This window comes from Populus alba, chromosome 4, assembly GCF_005239225.2.
Source record: "Populus alba chromosome 4, ASM523922v2, whole genome shotgun sequence".
Classification (NCBI taxonomy): Eukaryota; Viridiplantae; Streptophyta; class Magnoliopsida; order Malpighiales; family Salicaceae; genus Populus; species Populus alba.
In genome coordinates this window covers 14,983,272-14,997,547 of record NC_133287.1, presented here as the reverse complement: position 1 = coordinate 14,997,547, position 14,276 = coordinate 14,983,272, and the positions used below count along the sequence as shown (strand labels likewise).

At 33.0% G+C, this 14,276-nt stretch overlaps 3 protein-coding genes across 6 annotated transcripts; 2 read left to right on the top strand and 1 right to left on the bottom strand.

The window, feature by feature from the left end:
- Positions 1–4,694: 4,694 nt before the first annotated feature.
- On the bottom strand, positions 4,695–5,307 carry LOC140955540 (uncharacterized). Its single transcript, XM_073408909.1, has 2 exons — positions 5,271–5,307; positions 4,695–5,002 (listed from the first exon to the last, which is right to left on the bottom strand). Exons 1-2 carry the CDS (start codon positions 5,305–5,307, stop codon positions 4,695–4,697), a joined length of 345 nt encoding a protein of 114 aa, XP_073265010.1.
- A 324-nt stretch (positions 5,308–5,631) lies between these two features.
- LOC118050761 (uncharacterized) lies at positions 5,632–7,841 on the top strand. Of its 3 annotated transcripts, none has more exons than XM_073408508.1 (3): positions 5,632–5,956; positions 6,383–6,530; positions 7,275–7,841. In XM_073408508.1, exons 1-3 carry the CDS (start codon positions 5,774–5,776, stop codon positions 7,379–7,381), a joined length of 438 nt encoding a protein of 145 aa, XP_073264609.1. In that variant the 5' UTR covers positions 5,632–5,773; the 3' UTR covers positions 7,382–7,841. The 3 variants fall into 3 exon arrangements, with proteins under 3 accessions (XP_073264609.1, XP_034917098.1, XP_034917097.1); XM_035061207.2 differs by having other exon boundaries at positions 5,633–5,956; positions 6,383–6,526; XM_035061206.2 differs by having other exon boundaries at positions 5,637–5,956; positions 6,383–6,526; positions 7,238–7,841.
- A 2,344-nt stretch (positions 7,842–10,185) lies between these two features.
- Positions 10,186–13,935, top strand: LOC118050762 (uncharacterized). 2 transcript variants are annotated; one of them, XR_004687923.2, is made up of 4 exons: positions 10,186–10,463; positions 10,831–10,974; positions 11,377–11,528; positions 13,657–13,792. XR_004687923.2 is itself a non-coding variant. In XM_035061209.2 (3 exons), exons 1-3 carry the CDS (start codon positions 10,281–10,283, stop codon positions 13,798–13,800), a joined length of 471 nt encoding a protein of 156 aa, XP_034917100.1. In that variant the 5' UTR covers positions 10,191–10,280; the 3' UTR covers positions 13,801–13,935. The 2 variants fall into 2 exon arrangements, 1 of the variants encoding a protein (XP_034917100.1); XM_035061209.2 differs by lacking the exon at positions 11,377–11,528 and having other exon boundaries at positions 10,191–10,463; positions 13,657–13,935.
- Positions 13,936–14,276: the final 341 nt, after the last annotated feature.

Here is a 14,276-nt window from a genome sequence, read left to right as displayed (position 1 = left end):
TTTTTTAGTCAGATCAACAATTTTACCTAACCCGATGGCTTGTTCAATCCTCTCAGCTATAACAACTAGGTCAGTAAAATGTTGTGCGAGGCTTCTAACCAAGTATTCAAAGTACGGAGCTTTAAAGGTGTTGGAAAATAAACTGATCATCTCTTTTTCCAACATGGGAGGGTTAACTTGTGCAGCTACCTCACTCTATCTTCTAGCGTATTCCCTTATGGACTCCTTGTTGTCCTTCTCCATAGCTTGCAAGCTTAACCGATCAGGGCCCACGTCTATATTGAACTTATATTGCCTCATGAAGGCATCAACTAAGTCCTTCCATTTTTTAACCTTGGTATTGTCCAACCACATATACCAAGTGATGGCAGCATCACTCAAGCTGTCTTGGAAGAAATGAATCAGCAATTTCTCATCATCAACCACCTCAGCCATTTTGTTGCAGTATGCTTTGAGATGAGTTATAGGGCATTGAGTTCCCGTATATTTAATCAATTCTAGCACCCTAAACTTCTTAGAAATGACTACGTTTGGTACCAAACACATATTGACGGCTTTTATCAGGTCACACAAATGGTTTCCTTCAACTGCCCTTATCCTCTCTTCTAGGGTAGTCCATTTTTCCAAACCCTCTTCTCTCACCATCTTGCCCCTTTGAGATTCTTTCTCGGTAGAATCAATGGTAGATGAAATTCTTAAGGGGTATGCTGGCTGGAAATGCATAGCTTGTTAAAATTCAGATGACACCCTATTTGCCCCCAGATTCTGTGGATCCAAATGAGTTACATGCATATCTTCAGGCTGAGCTATAAGTATTGCTTTTCCGGATTTATCTCTCAAGGCCTGCTCAAGTAGACTAGTAAGCCTTGCGACTTCTTCTTTAAGATTATCCACCTCTTTTTGATGTTGGGCTTCCAACTAGGCTCTTTCTTCATTTTCCATCTGTCTTTTTCTCGAACGAGTGTTATAAATGAGTTTCAATGAGGGACCTAAATTTCAACCCGCTAAATGTAAATCATGCAATTATGCAAAAATGCTAAAGCAATTAAAAAATGCGTATGAAATACGGACTTGCCCTTCACGGGGTGACAACCTAATAGAAAGATCCTAATTATTGAGTGCATCAAAGGATTGGTCATTATCTAGTTTCAAAGGGTCTCTCGCATGCTCAGTGATCGTCCATGAAAGGTCGATATGAGGCTTACAAGTAATGTGAAGATAGAGGCCCTAAGTAATATCAGTTTGGCATATCAACCACTTACAAGTAAACAATTAAGCGAGAGTTGGATGGTTTCACGAGTCTTACCCAGGGTAAAGCCATTGGGGTACCGTTACTCCCCTATTATCCTAGGTTGTAAAGTGTGTGCACTCAAAGTGATGCATGGCAACATAAATAAGGATGCATGCTAAAGCAGTAAATGCAGGAAAAATAAACAACTAAACACAACAAAAAATAAAAACAAAATAGCAATAATAAGACAAAAGACAAAGCTTAATCCTAAGGTCCCTAGTGGAGTCGCCATTCTATCGCACCCGACATCGCGGCGGCCCTAAAAAATGATTCTTGATTTATTGAAAAAGAACAGATTTCTGGCATCTGGTTCTTTTAAGGAAAAAGGTGTTGTTTGAGGAGTCGCCACCTAGTATTATGGTCACTAGGAACCCTAACTGGTCAACAAAGATTCTATAGTTCGGGATTCGTTACGTAAAAGGGAAGATATTAGCACCCCTTAAACGTTCTGCCTAAGACAGACTGCATTGATGGTTTTGTCTTAAATTTCTAAATGTTTATTAGTTTATGCTATGATGATTTGTTTATAATATTCCTGACTCTGGCGCCAGTGAATATTCGAGCTCGAATAATTCCAACTCTAGCGTTGGTAAAAATTCGTAGCTATGAAAAAATATAGATCAATATTTTTTTTATTCCCTACTCTAGCGCCAGTGAATAAATAAATAAAAATAAATTTATTTTTATGCATGCACATATTTTTTTTTTATTTTTCTAGCTAAACAAAATAAAAATACAATGAATAAAAATAATATAAATTTAAATCGGTATTTTTATTCCTGACTCTGGCGTCAGTGAATAAACCAATAAATTTACATTATTTTTATTTACGCATACACATTTTTTATTTATTTTTTTTCTATTTTTTTCTATTTTTTTATTTTTTTTATTATTTTTGGGGGCTGGGCTGGACCCAGCCGGCCCAGGCCAGTGACCCGGCTGGGCCACATGAGGCACGTGTGATCCAAATCACACGTGCCAGGCCTTTAGTTTTAAACCAAGACAGGCGGCAAAAATGAATTAATGAAATGCAGGGAAAACAAAAACATAGCAAAAGACTTACCTGGTTCGTTTGCAGAGAGTTTGCGCGAGATTGCTGAGGGTGACGTTTCTGCTCCGAATTTCCTCTTACTCCTTTTGCTTGTCTTCCATGTTGTATTCCCTTCCTGCGTCTCTGTTTCGGCTAGATTTTCTTTGTTTTTATGCTCTGTCTTCAGAACACCGTCTCTCTCTCTCTCAGCTTGTTTCTGGTTTCGTGGTTTTAGGCCGGTACTGGTGAGGGGAAGCTCATTTTTTGTATGGGTTTCTAAAAAACACTTGAAGATTCGGCTGGTGTCGTGAGTTTCTCTTTTCGGGTTTCTTTTGTCTTTCCCTCTCTCTCTAACCAGCCCATGTTCTTCGGGTTCCCTCGGTTTATATAGAGCCTGGCGGGTTGGTAATGGGTGGCAGGTTGAGGGTCGACCACCATTAAAGCGCCCATAACTGAAGCCAACGGACAATTACTGTTGCAACGCCTCTCTGCCTTTACTGTGGAAAACGGTCTCTGGCTTAAAGAAGAAGAAGATGAACAGCGTCTTCAAAACGACGCCATTTGGAGATAACAGTGGTCATTTTCACTTTGACCCGTGAAGTTTTGAAAAGTTTATAATTAAGCCCCTGGTTTAAACCGTAATTTCCCCTGCATTTCGGCGCCTTTTACAAGTTAGTTCTTGGACTTTAATCTGCTGCAATAGTGCCCCCAATTAACCCCAAACTTTGCTATTTTTTCAATTAAGTCCCTGATTTCATTAATTTAATTAAATCCAAGTCCAATTAAGTCTCAAAACTTATCAATTCTCCAATTAAACCCTTGATTGGATGAATTAAATCAATTCCAAGCTCAATTAAGTCTAAAAACTTATCAATTCTCCAATTAAACCCTTGATTGGATGAATTAAATTAATTTCAAGCTTAATTAAGTCTAAAAACTTATCAATTCTCCAATTAAACCCTTAATTGGATTAAATAAATTAATTCCAAGCTTAATTAAGTCTAAAAATTTATCAATTCTCTAATTAAACCCTTAATTGGATTAAATAAATTCATTCCAAGCTTAATTAGATTAATTCCAAAGTTTAATTAAACCCCAAAACTTCCAACCATATTGCCCTTAACCCAAATTTTAATTCATTCTTCATTTATTTCATTTTACTTTTTTTTTCATCATTATTATTATTATTTTCATCAATTTTTTTTATCCTTTTTAGTAAATAATAATAATAATAACAATAATAATAAATAAATAAAATGATCAAAAATTGGGTTATGACAAATATTAAGCAAAAAGCATGATCATATAAGCAAGATAGCATAAACAAAATAATATTCACTTGTTGAAAAATATAAATCAATAAAATATATAACATGCATCAAAACATCGAAATTGCATGAAAACAATTTTAGAAGATAAACTATAACTTTAAAACAAAAATATATGCCATAAGGCAATTCTAAAAACTTATTTCACAATTAATCTATATTATTATTTTTTCACAAGATAAACTAAATAAAGTCTAATATAAATAAAGCTTTAAGATTGTTTTTCAGATTTGTAAATATATTAGACTAGTGAACAAAGATATTTAGTTTATCATAATAAGAGCATGCAAAACATAAAACTCATGAATCACATGTTTTCAACATAAATATATACTTGCAATTGATATAAAATCAAAGTGCTGGCATGCATACTAATAATTAAAATAATTATACTTTAATTAAAATAAATTAGAATACTTACGTGTTAAAGCACTTTAAAGTAAAATAACTTTTGTTTTTTTCAATGATGAATCATTTATCCTTAAAATTTTATTGCTTATCACTTGTGGAACTAGGATATTTGCAATATGTCTTTCAAGATTCCAACACCATCACCTTGATTTAAATGTATTTTTAAACAAGGTTTTTGAACCAAAGATTATATAACTCAAATATTTCTCAATAATGTGAACCTAAATCAAAGCATAAAAAGAAAAGAAAACACTTAAATACGAGGCGAGAAAAAGTTTGTAAAAAATATAAAAAACATTGTAGGAAACTCTTCCTCCATCTTTTTTTTACATTGAATTTTGAAAACTAAAAATCTGAATAATTAATTTTAATAATAATCAGAATTAATTCTCACATTATCAATCTTTAATTAGTTACCATAAATCAAATATTAAATTTGAACATAATAGACATGAATTTGTATTTTTTTGAGTTGAAATTTTTTTTTATATTTGCAACAAAAGCTTCTAGAAGCTCAATTTACAAAAAATAATCTCTTATAGCTTAAAATATTATGTTACAATAAACTCAAACTCAAACCTGAGCACAAGTCAAGCAGGCGCGAGTGCGGGTTTAAGCATAAAGCTTATTTTCCCTAAGATCTCTTCCCTTGAAACTTCTCTTGAGTCAATAGCACATTATCACCAATTTTCCTACCATGAACAAATGCTGTTTGGTTCTGACGAATAAGAGCTGGAAGACAAGTTCTCGTTAGAATTTTTGCTATGCATTTGTAAATGGTGTTGCCGCCTGATATAGGTCTAAAATCCATGGCCTTGTTAGCATCCTGCACCTTAGGCACCAATGTAACAGTATTGGCAGCTCTTAGAAACTTACCACTAGAGAAGAAATTAAGCACAGCACCAGCAACAACAACAATACTCCAAGCCTTCTTGAGAAAATCTGCAGAAAACCCATCTGGGCCAGGAGCCTCACTACCATTTAGAGAAGAACACGGAGATTGTGGTTGCGGTTGTTTTTCAAATAATTTTTCATGCTAAAATGCATGCTAATGATTTTTTTTTTTTTTTAAAAAAAAAAAAATTATTTTTAATATCAACACATCAAAATAATTTGAAAACACTAAAAATATATTAATTTAAAGTTACTAAAAAAAAAAAAAAAATTAAATCTTTTTAAAAATACTTTTAAAACACACAAACAAACAAACAGGCCCTCCCTGCTGATAATCCTGATACTTGAGTCATTAGATAACATTGCTGATAGGCAGTCAATTTATTCCCCTCATTTTATATTGAGTTATGCTAAACCTTTAAGAACAATATAATAAAAGAAATCCAAGAAAATACATGGGGTTAGATCATAATCTTAAGATTAAATTCAATTGTAAATCCTATTAATCTCTAATAGCCTATGTATTTTCTCGAGACTTTTTTAATATCATATTTTCTTAATATTTAACATTACTATTGTCTTTGTTTTTGGACACCAAACTAGCATATATATATATATATATATATATATATTTTATTTATTTTTTTTTTTTATTAATATAAGTGTTCAACTAAATTGTACGCCCACGACTAAATTCAACAAGATGTGGTTGTGCTTCAATGAATTATCTCACACCCCATCCCATCCCATCCCCAAACACACGGTCTATAAACTTATTTACAGGTAAGGATCATATCTGGTAGAAAGAGAACAGGCGAAATGGATTTGGAATCTGTGAGGAGATACATAGAGAAAGGAGGACATGAAGATGACAAGAAAGCATCAAAAATTGAAGAAATGCCACTCAGATTCTTTGAAAAATTCGTAATGGAAGGCCTTCATATTGATCTCATCGAACCTGGGCGTGTTGTTTGCTCCATGAAAGTCCCTCCTCGTCTTCTGGTAACCACTTCTAACCTCAAACTCTGTGCTTTATTGCTATCAACTTATTCAAATGCATAATCAAGGATCTCAAGATGACTCCTTTGGATTCTTGGGATAACTTCCACGGCGGACTATTGTTTTCCCTTGATTGGTTTTGACAACAGAACTAAGGCAAATTAGAGAAATGGTTGGATTACCCTCCATTTAGTTTGGTCGTTCAGATAACTCATGATGACCAAGAGAAAGTTGAGATTTTTTTTTATGTCTGCTCTTTAGTTAGGATTTTTTTTGAAGTAATTTTCTTTATATTCTGTGTTTGGAGATAAAATACTGAAAAAGTTCGTAAATTTGTTCCATAATTTTAAGCCAAACAATGATTTAATCATTTTGGTTTTAAAGGGTGTTGCTGATTATTGGGGTTTTGCATGATGGCTTATTGTGAAGAACGGTAGCGATTGCTTGCATGCTGGGGCTACAGCAATGCTGGTTGATGTGGTAGGGTCAGCTGCACTGGTCGCAGCAGGAGTGTTCTTAACAGGAGTTTCTGTGGAAATTAATGTTTCCTACTTGGATGCTGCTTATGCTGATGTGGGTATCATTCCCCCCTCTCTATTTTTCGATACTCGTTTCTTTGTGTTAATTTTGTTTCTTCAATACAATTGATAGCACAATTCCAGCCATAATTTCTTGAATATTTGACAGAGTGGATAAGGAAATCTTTTTCAAATCAAAGAATTGTTAAATGCATTTTTTTATGGTTAAACATGTTGACTTACGTATGTCTGTTGTTTATTTTGGTAACGGTTTCAATACTAGGCCTAATTGATGAAGAATTTAATTCATATTGCCATCAATTTTATCTGAAACCCTATCGAACTTAGATGTAGCAAGCCTTATTGAGATTTCTAAGTTTTGAGGTTGCTTACGTTTAATTGCAGCTGCCATCACATGAGTTCTCTGTCACTGTCAACTCACTTTGGAGTATGATAAGTTGAAGTTGGAAATTGTATTGAAGTTTTTTGTGCAATGTTTTATTTATTTGATTAGATGAACTATTAGGTCCATTCTGTTTGTTGGTGAGCAAGAAGTTTTGGTCAAGATGGAGTAAGGGAAATCTAAGATTTGTAGAACAATAAGATGGAGTAAAATAAATCTCAATGCTGATATGTAGTGTTGATTCCATTCATCATAGCAGCTGTGTAGATGTGTGGATGTTCCATCGTACATGTAAAAACTACTGAATCATAAACAACATTAGACTTGCCAGTCTTACGGAGTTTTCTGTTTCTGTTCATTCAGGAAGAAATCGAGATTGAAGCCAGGGTTCTACGTGCAGGCAAAGCTGTTGGATCTGCGAGTGTTGATTTCAGGAAGAAAAAGAGTGGGGCAATTATAGCTCAAGGGCGTCATACCAAGTACCTTCTTATTTCCAGTAAAATGTAAAAAGTCTTTCTCGAGAACCAATAATGTATCGCTGAATAACGCATCGAAAACTGCACATTCTCTGCTCTGGAAGAAATGCGGTTTTAGACCAGTTTCCAGAGATCGGACCCCTAAGCTCCCATCAAGCAAGCATAAGAGTCAACAGGCTTTGTATCTTTCTCATCCGGGGATAAAAATATTTGTCAGATGAGTTGAATGATGGAGAGTTTGACACTCTGACAGCCATGCTGAGCAGTAAATTTGGTTGTCCTCCTCGCATATTGTTGCAGCTCCTGTCCGAATTTCTCCTGGAGTTCAAGACAGCATTTTCTATGCAATGCAATGATTTTATTTCATAAATTAATGAACTGAAATATAATGTCGATTGTGTTTAGGCTACTCATCAGATATTGGACGAGGAAAACAGTTTAGAACATCTTCTTCCTATGATTTATCCACAGTATAGTTGGCTTTAACCTTACCTGCCTAAAGTACCTTTGCAGAGTCTATGGTGCACAACACCTGATGAGAAATGGTTCCCTTTGTAGCATTTTGAATGTTCTTGCTGCAGCACGAAGGTGATTTGAGAGGGCCTTCACTCCTAAGGCTGGCAAAGTAAACAACTTAATTATAAAGAGGGAAAAGAAAGATGAAATTGCGGGGAATTTTATTTTGTTAAAAATCCCTTCATTTCTATGAAATCTTGGCACCAACTTGTAAATACATCACCAAAGCATATCTTGTAGCATTTTGGTTACTGATTTGATAAAAAAAAAAAAAAAAACAGAGATAATTAAGATAAAAAGGATATGTTTTTTCATAGTTTTGAAACTAGCCTACCCGGCGTATTTAGTATTTTCCATTAATTAACAAAACATTTATGCCAAACAATATAATTTTGGAATCCTAAAAATACAAAAAAAAAAAAAATTGATAGGGAAAACCCAAGAAGTTAAAAAGGAATATTCATATTAGAATGATTTTTTTTTTCACCTTGCACATCATATATCTCATATTAGCATGATACATTTAAAAGAATTTAATTAAAAAATATATATCCTAAAAAGGAACAAAACATCTTAATTACTAGATCAATCTCTTAAAGTTGTTGTTATTCAAGTGTGATCAAGGTTATCAAAAATATTTTTTTGACATAACATGAAAAATATAATATAAACTCGGATCGTAAACTCGAATCGTAAAATTATAAGTAAGTTTTTTAACTAATTATATATTGATAATTCTAGCTAGGGAATTAATTTACATTAACATCTGATAAAATAAGTCATCAATATTATAATTAATTAGTGATCTAAATAAAATGAGAGAGATATATAGTATGAATTAATAAAATAATGACATTGAAAAATAAAAAGTCTCAGAACACAATTTCTCAATATAAAAGAATCACAAAAAAGTATAAAGCACACATAAATCTAGTGACAACTTGGTTGTTCCCATCACAATAAATCTTGATAGACCCCTTTTGGGTTGCAAGCTAATAAGTTTAAATTAGTAATTAACTAACATAAATTCAATAATGAAATAAACCCCTAAATAATGTCTAATGTACTAAGAAAAAATCAAATTAAAAATAATTATTTAAAAATAAATAAATAAAATAAAATAATAATAAAAAAGTATTCATGTTAAAATTCTTCCATATAGCTTGAATCTCTAATTTTTGCATATTCTTGGCAGATTTAAGTCCTGATTTCAAATATGTCATTCTCTCTTGTTTGGATGAATTATTGGCCCTATGATATATAATTGAAAAATTTCAGATGTCTAGTTTCTATCCCAACTTTAATCAAAGCAAAATTCCAGCAGTAGCTCTAGATATGTCTCAAACAGTACACGAAGGTCTTGTTTGATATATTTGAGAATGTTAGTTTATTAACTTTGACCCTCTGAAATATTATATTCTCTAACTCCATTTGATCTAAAAATTTACCACAATATATTTTTATATATCTAATATTTTTTCTATAAAATTTAAGCTTTTTTTCAATTTATGATTTAAAAGATATATTCAATCTTGTAAAACTAGTCAGCAAATATTTTAAAATCAAATTTGGACCTGAATTGGTTCATATCACAAATTTAATGAACTTATCAAATCGGATCAAATTTATCAATTTTATTAATGTTTTATGAGTTAAGTCTAATTTTACTATTTTCAAGTTTTTAATATGATTTAACACATTAAGTATATATTAACTTATAAGATTTTATAATATTTTATAAGTTAATTCGTGCTTTTAATATCTTGTGATCTTTCAAGGTTTAAATAAAAGATAAGATAATACCCTGTAGATTTCGTTTACTCCCCCATATATTCCGTCTCTTTCTTTTCAAAGGAAAAAATAAATAAAAAATAATTAATGATCACATAGAAAAAAGTGAAGCAATTAATTATGTTTCTTTAGTATTTATGTGGGATTGGGAAGATAATGATTGGTGCTAGCAGTTTAATTGACAATAAAAGGTATTAAAATTGATTTTTTTTACAGAAACAGTCGAACTTTTTTTTATGAGAGAATTAAAATTGAAGTTCTTGGTAATTTTCTCAGAATAAGGAAGAACCATGATACAATTCCTAACCCTATTTCTCATGTTTTAGAATTTTAGTTTTTAATTAATGTGAATATTCAGGTAATTTATATATATTTTGATTAATTTTAATGATTTTAAAATTATTAATTATATAAATTTATAATAATTTAAAATTTTATAAAATTCAAACCAATAATTTTTTTAAAAAATAAACTCAGCATCTCACCGATCATGTCTTATAATCTAGTTATTATGGGTCAACGGGAAGGGACAAAACAGTAGAGTATTACTTTGCGTCTTTGCCCATCACTCTTTCAACAAACATACCTTTGCCTGAGACGAGTCGGAAAGGGAAGAAAGAAAAATGGATTTTGAATCAGTGAAGAGATACGTAGAGACAGGAGGATATGAAGAAGACAAGAATGCATCAACCATTGAAAAAATGCCTCTCAGATTCTTTGAAAGATTTATAATGCAAGGCCTTCATATTGATCTCATTGAACCTGGCCGTGTTGTTTGCTCCATGAAAGTCCCTCCTCGTCTTCTGGTAATCACTTCAAACCCCAAATCTCTCTGTTTTTATGTTGTTTTCTGATTCAAATACATAATGAAGGATTTAAAGATGATCCATTTGGGCTCTTGGGATAACCATCATAGATGAATACTGTATGCCCATGCTTGGTGAATTACTCTCCTTTTAGTTTGGTTGCTGAGATTAGTCATGAAAACAAGAGAAAGTTCAAGTCTTTTGTTGGTTGTTTTCAATTAGGATTCTCTTTGGAAGTGATTAGCTAATATCAGAAAAAAGTAAGGGAATTTCCTTCCAAAATCTAAGCTAAAGAATGCTTTAATAATTTAGGTCTTAAATGGTGTTACTGATTATTTGGTGTTTTGTTTGATTGCTTATTTCTAAGAATGGTGGCAATTTCTTGCACGGTGGGGCTACAGCCACGTTGGTCGACTTGGTAGGAACTGCTGCAATGTGCACAGTTGGAGCTCCAGCAAGTGGCGTTTCTGTAGAAATCAATGTTTCATACTTGGATGCTGCTTTTGCTGATGTGGGTATCAGTCCTTCTCTCTCTTATATCTTGTTCCTTGCGTGTGTTTTTTTAAATACCCTGATAGAATGATTCCTAACCTGTTTGTCTCAGGGTTGAAACTGTCTTGAATATACGATAGAGTGAAAAAGGAAATATTTTTCGAATATATTGTTATGTGTTTTCTTTTTTATGGTTTAACAACATATCTACAGCTGTCTATAATTTTTGGTAATGGTATCAATACCAGGCCTATTTGATGGGGCTTTGGACCATAAGACTGTAAATTATATCTCAACCCTATCGAACTAAGATCCAGCATGCCTTATTCTATATTTCTCAAGAGTTTGTGGTCGTTTACCCTTTTGTTGCACTGTTAATCACAAGTTATTGTGCATTAATCAGGTGTTATGCTAAATGTAGTTAACTTTGGTGCCTTGGAAGTATCCAATAAGCTGCCGGCGGAGTGTTTGTTTTTGTAAATCTCCCCCTCCCCTCCTACAGAAATAGTTTTCCAAGTATGGCCTTGGAAAAAAGATATCAAATTATGTCCCATCTATTCGTGCTTTAATCAGGTGCTGTTTCTGTCTGCTTTAATTGGGTGCCTTTAAGGTTCACTTTTGTTTGATTAACAGTGTTGGTCTTAAATGTTATAGATTTATGCGTTAGGTTTCATCTGTATACAATATAGATTCTTGTACTGTGCTATAATAAAGGCATGGATTTTTCAGCTGTTTCACCAAATGTTACTAATAGTAGCCTCGATGAAGATAAGTTTCCCGTGTTCAGCATACCTTTGGTGGGGACTTCTTTCTATTAACTAGCTTATGAATCCTAGAAATAGAGGGAGCTGGATTTAGTCTATAGATGGTTGCTCATATTGTTTGTGTTCTCAACTATCACTATCAATTGCTGGAAATGATGATGTGAACCTCGTGATCATATGCTCATGCAACTCACAACAAGATTGATAACAAATCCTGGAAAGGTGAAACATGTTTGATAGAAGTGTGACACACTGAAAACATGTCTCAAGACACCATAACTATTGGAATAAGAATCCCCACCTTACAAATACTAATTCACTAACGAGAAGTACAAGGAAAACGTCACGAAGACAGTTGTTCTTCAGTAAGTCAATTTCAGTTGTTTAGGGAACCAAGAAAGAAAGAGTTCTCACCCTCGTACACACAAGACAAAGGTGCGGCAATTCTGAATTATTATTCAAAGAAAACGTATAATTGGAACTTCGGTTACAATTGAGTTTTTATATGAGTAATAACCTAAGTTGAACCCTAGAATAAATAGGATGTAGGTTGATGTGAAGTTCACTTACAAACAGACCCAAAATTTAATTGAAATAAACCCAAATAATGTTAAACAAACCCAAAACATTTTAAAATTAAAATTAAAATAAAGATTCTCTATGCTGCTGCAAATAACCAAAGAAAAATAAAAGTGACAGGTCTGATTTTCCCAGCTTAAAAGGTGTTATAGTTGAAATAAATCTTCCTTGTATCTCTAGGAAGGGTTGCTGCCTCTAGATGTCCTAAATAGACCATGAAAATCTAATATGAATATAGAATTAATTATGTTGCCTCTTGGTTTTTTTTTTGTAGAGCTAGGTTTCCTTGTAATACTTCGATGATAATAAATACAAAATATTATTCTTTGTTGTTGTCTTATTAGTTTCCTTTCTAGATTAGGATAAACATTAAATAATCCTTTATTGGTGAAAATCCTAAAAATCAAGATTGGTGAGCCCAAATTGTTTAGTATGTTTCTAGCTGAAAATCCTAAAAATCACTCGCCAGGCTCTTAAGATCTCCTTAGCAGAATAGGTTGGCTATAGTTCTAGAGTCTATAAAATACTGGATTGCTCGCACTTGCAAAGAATCAAAATGGCATGTATCAAGCTAAATAGTGGACACTTAATTTGTGTAGATGAGATGCGGATAGTATTTGTATTTTGTAGATTTAATTTCCTTTAATAAATGCTTTGCAGGTTAGTTGTCTCACTTATAGACTTTGTTGAACAAAAAATTTTATGGTGCTCAAGGGAGTAACTAATAGCATCATACTAGTTACTACCTGATCTTTTTGAAGAAAAAAATAGATATAATTAGAAGAGAAATTCTAAATGAAGATATTCTTATAACTTTTGATGGATTATAGGTTTCATCTTCTCTTATCTCATTGTATCTATTTTTTTTTTCAAGATGAGTCTAGAAAGTAATTAATAGGATACCACTAGGTATTTCCCGAGTACCATAAAATTTTCCCTGCTGAACTTCTCTCTATTTTAGCCTTTACATGTTCATGTTGTGCGATCGACTCGCTAAAGAGTATACCAAGTTAAAGTTGGAATGGGGCTGCCCTCTTTTGAGCAATGCTTTGTTTATTAGATGGGATAGAATACTGGGTTTACACTGTTTGTTGATGAACAAGAAGGTTAGGTATGAAGGACAAGCAAGAGAACAAAATGAGTAGGGAAATCTTAAATTCTTAGCACGCTAAGAGGGAGTAAAATAAATCTCAGTATCAACGTTCATTCTGGGTGTTAATTTCATTCATCATAGCAGCTGTCTAGTCAATGGATTAGTGTATGCATGTCATGATGTGCCTCTGTACTTGTAAAATAACTTGAGCACAACGAATTGTGACTTATTATTCATTTGAAGTTTTCTATTTCTGTTCTTCCAGGAAGAAATCGAGATTGAAGCTAGGGTTCTTCGTGTGGGTAAAGCTGTTGGAGTTGTCAGTGTCGAGTTGAAGAAGAGAAAGACTGGGAAAATTATTGCTCAAGGGCGTCATACTAAGTACCTAGCTGTCGCTAGTAAAATGTAAATGACCTGCAAATTCTTAGCTTCTTTGTATTCCTTCACTGGAACCAATAATGTAACTGATAAATATTTGCAATTATATGTTGCGACGATCATTACAATGATGCTTAGAATGCTGGATAAGATCTTTGTTGCTGCATATTGTCTGAACTTATAGTTTCCATACATCTTGGCAGCTTGTCATCTCTCGATAGATTGGATTTATCAGGATAGTCAATCTACCTTCTGGAATTGACCGCCTTCCTAAGCTTAAGACTTTGGAAGTTACCAAATGCGTAAATCTGCTACTAGTCTCAGAATTTCCTCCAGCTTTAGAGGCATTTATCATTCATAATTTATCTTACTGGAAGGGTGCCAAAATTTAATAGAAATTATCTTCGCAAACTGCCTCAATTTAACATGTAAATCTGAGAAAAGCCAGGATAATCTGAATTAATAAACCCTAACTAAATCTCTCGCCAGCTTCTAGGTGGCTCGGGC

Coding starts and splice junctions, on each gene's coding strand:
- LOC140955540 (XM_073408909.1), bottom strand. CDS start 5,307: ATGACTCAAGTATCAGGATTATCAGCAGGGAGGGCCT. Junction 5,003..5,270: donor ATTATCAGCAGGGAGGGCCT/GTTTGTTTGTTT, acceptor GGTTTTCTGCAG/ATTTTCTCAAGAAGGCTTGG.
- LOC118050761 (XM_035061206.2), top strand. CDS start 5,774: ATGGATTTGGAATCTGTGAGGAGATACATAGAGAAAGGAGGACATGAA. Junction 5,957..6,382: donor AAGTCCCTCCTCGTCTTCTG/GTAACCACTTCT, acceptor CTTATTGTGAAG/AACGGTAGCGATTGCTTGCA. Junction 6,527..7,237: donor TGGATGCTGCTTATGCTGAT/GTGGGTATCATT, acceptor CTGTTCATTCAG/GAAGAAATCGAGATTGAAGC.
- LOC118050762 (XM_035061209.2), top strand. CDS start 10,281: ATGGATTTTGAATCAGTGAAGAGATACGTAGAGACAGGAGGATATGAA. Junction 10,464..10,830: donor AAGTCCCTCCTCGTCTTCTG/GTAATCACTTCA, acceptor CTTATTTCTAAG/AATGGTGGCAATTTCTTGCA. Junction 10,975..13,656: donor TGGATGCTGCTTTTGCTGAT/GTGGGTATCAGT, acceptor CTGTTCTTCCAG/GAAGAAATCGAGATTGAAGC.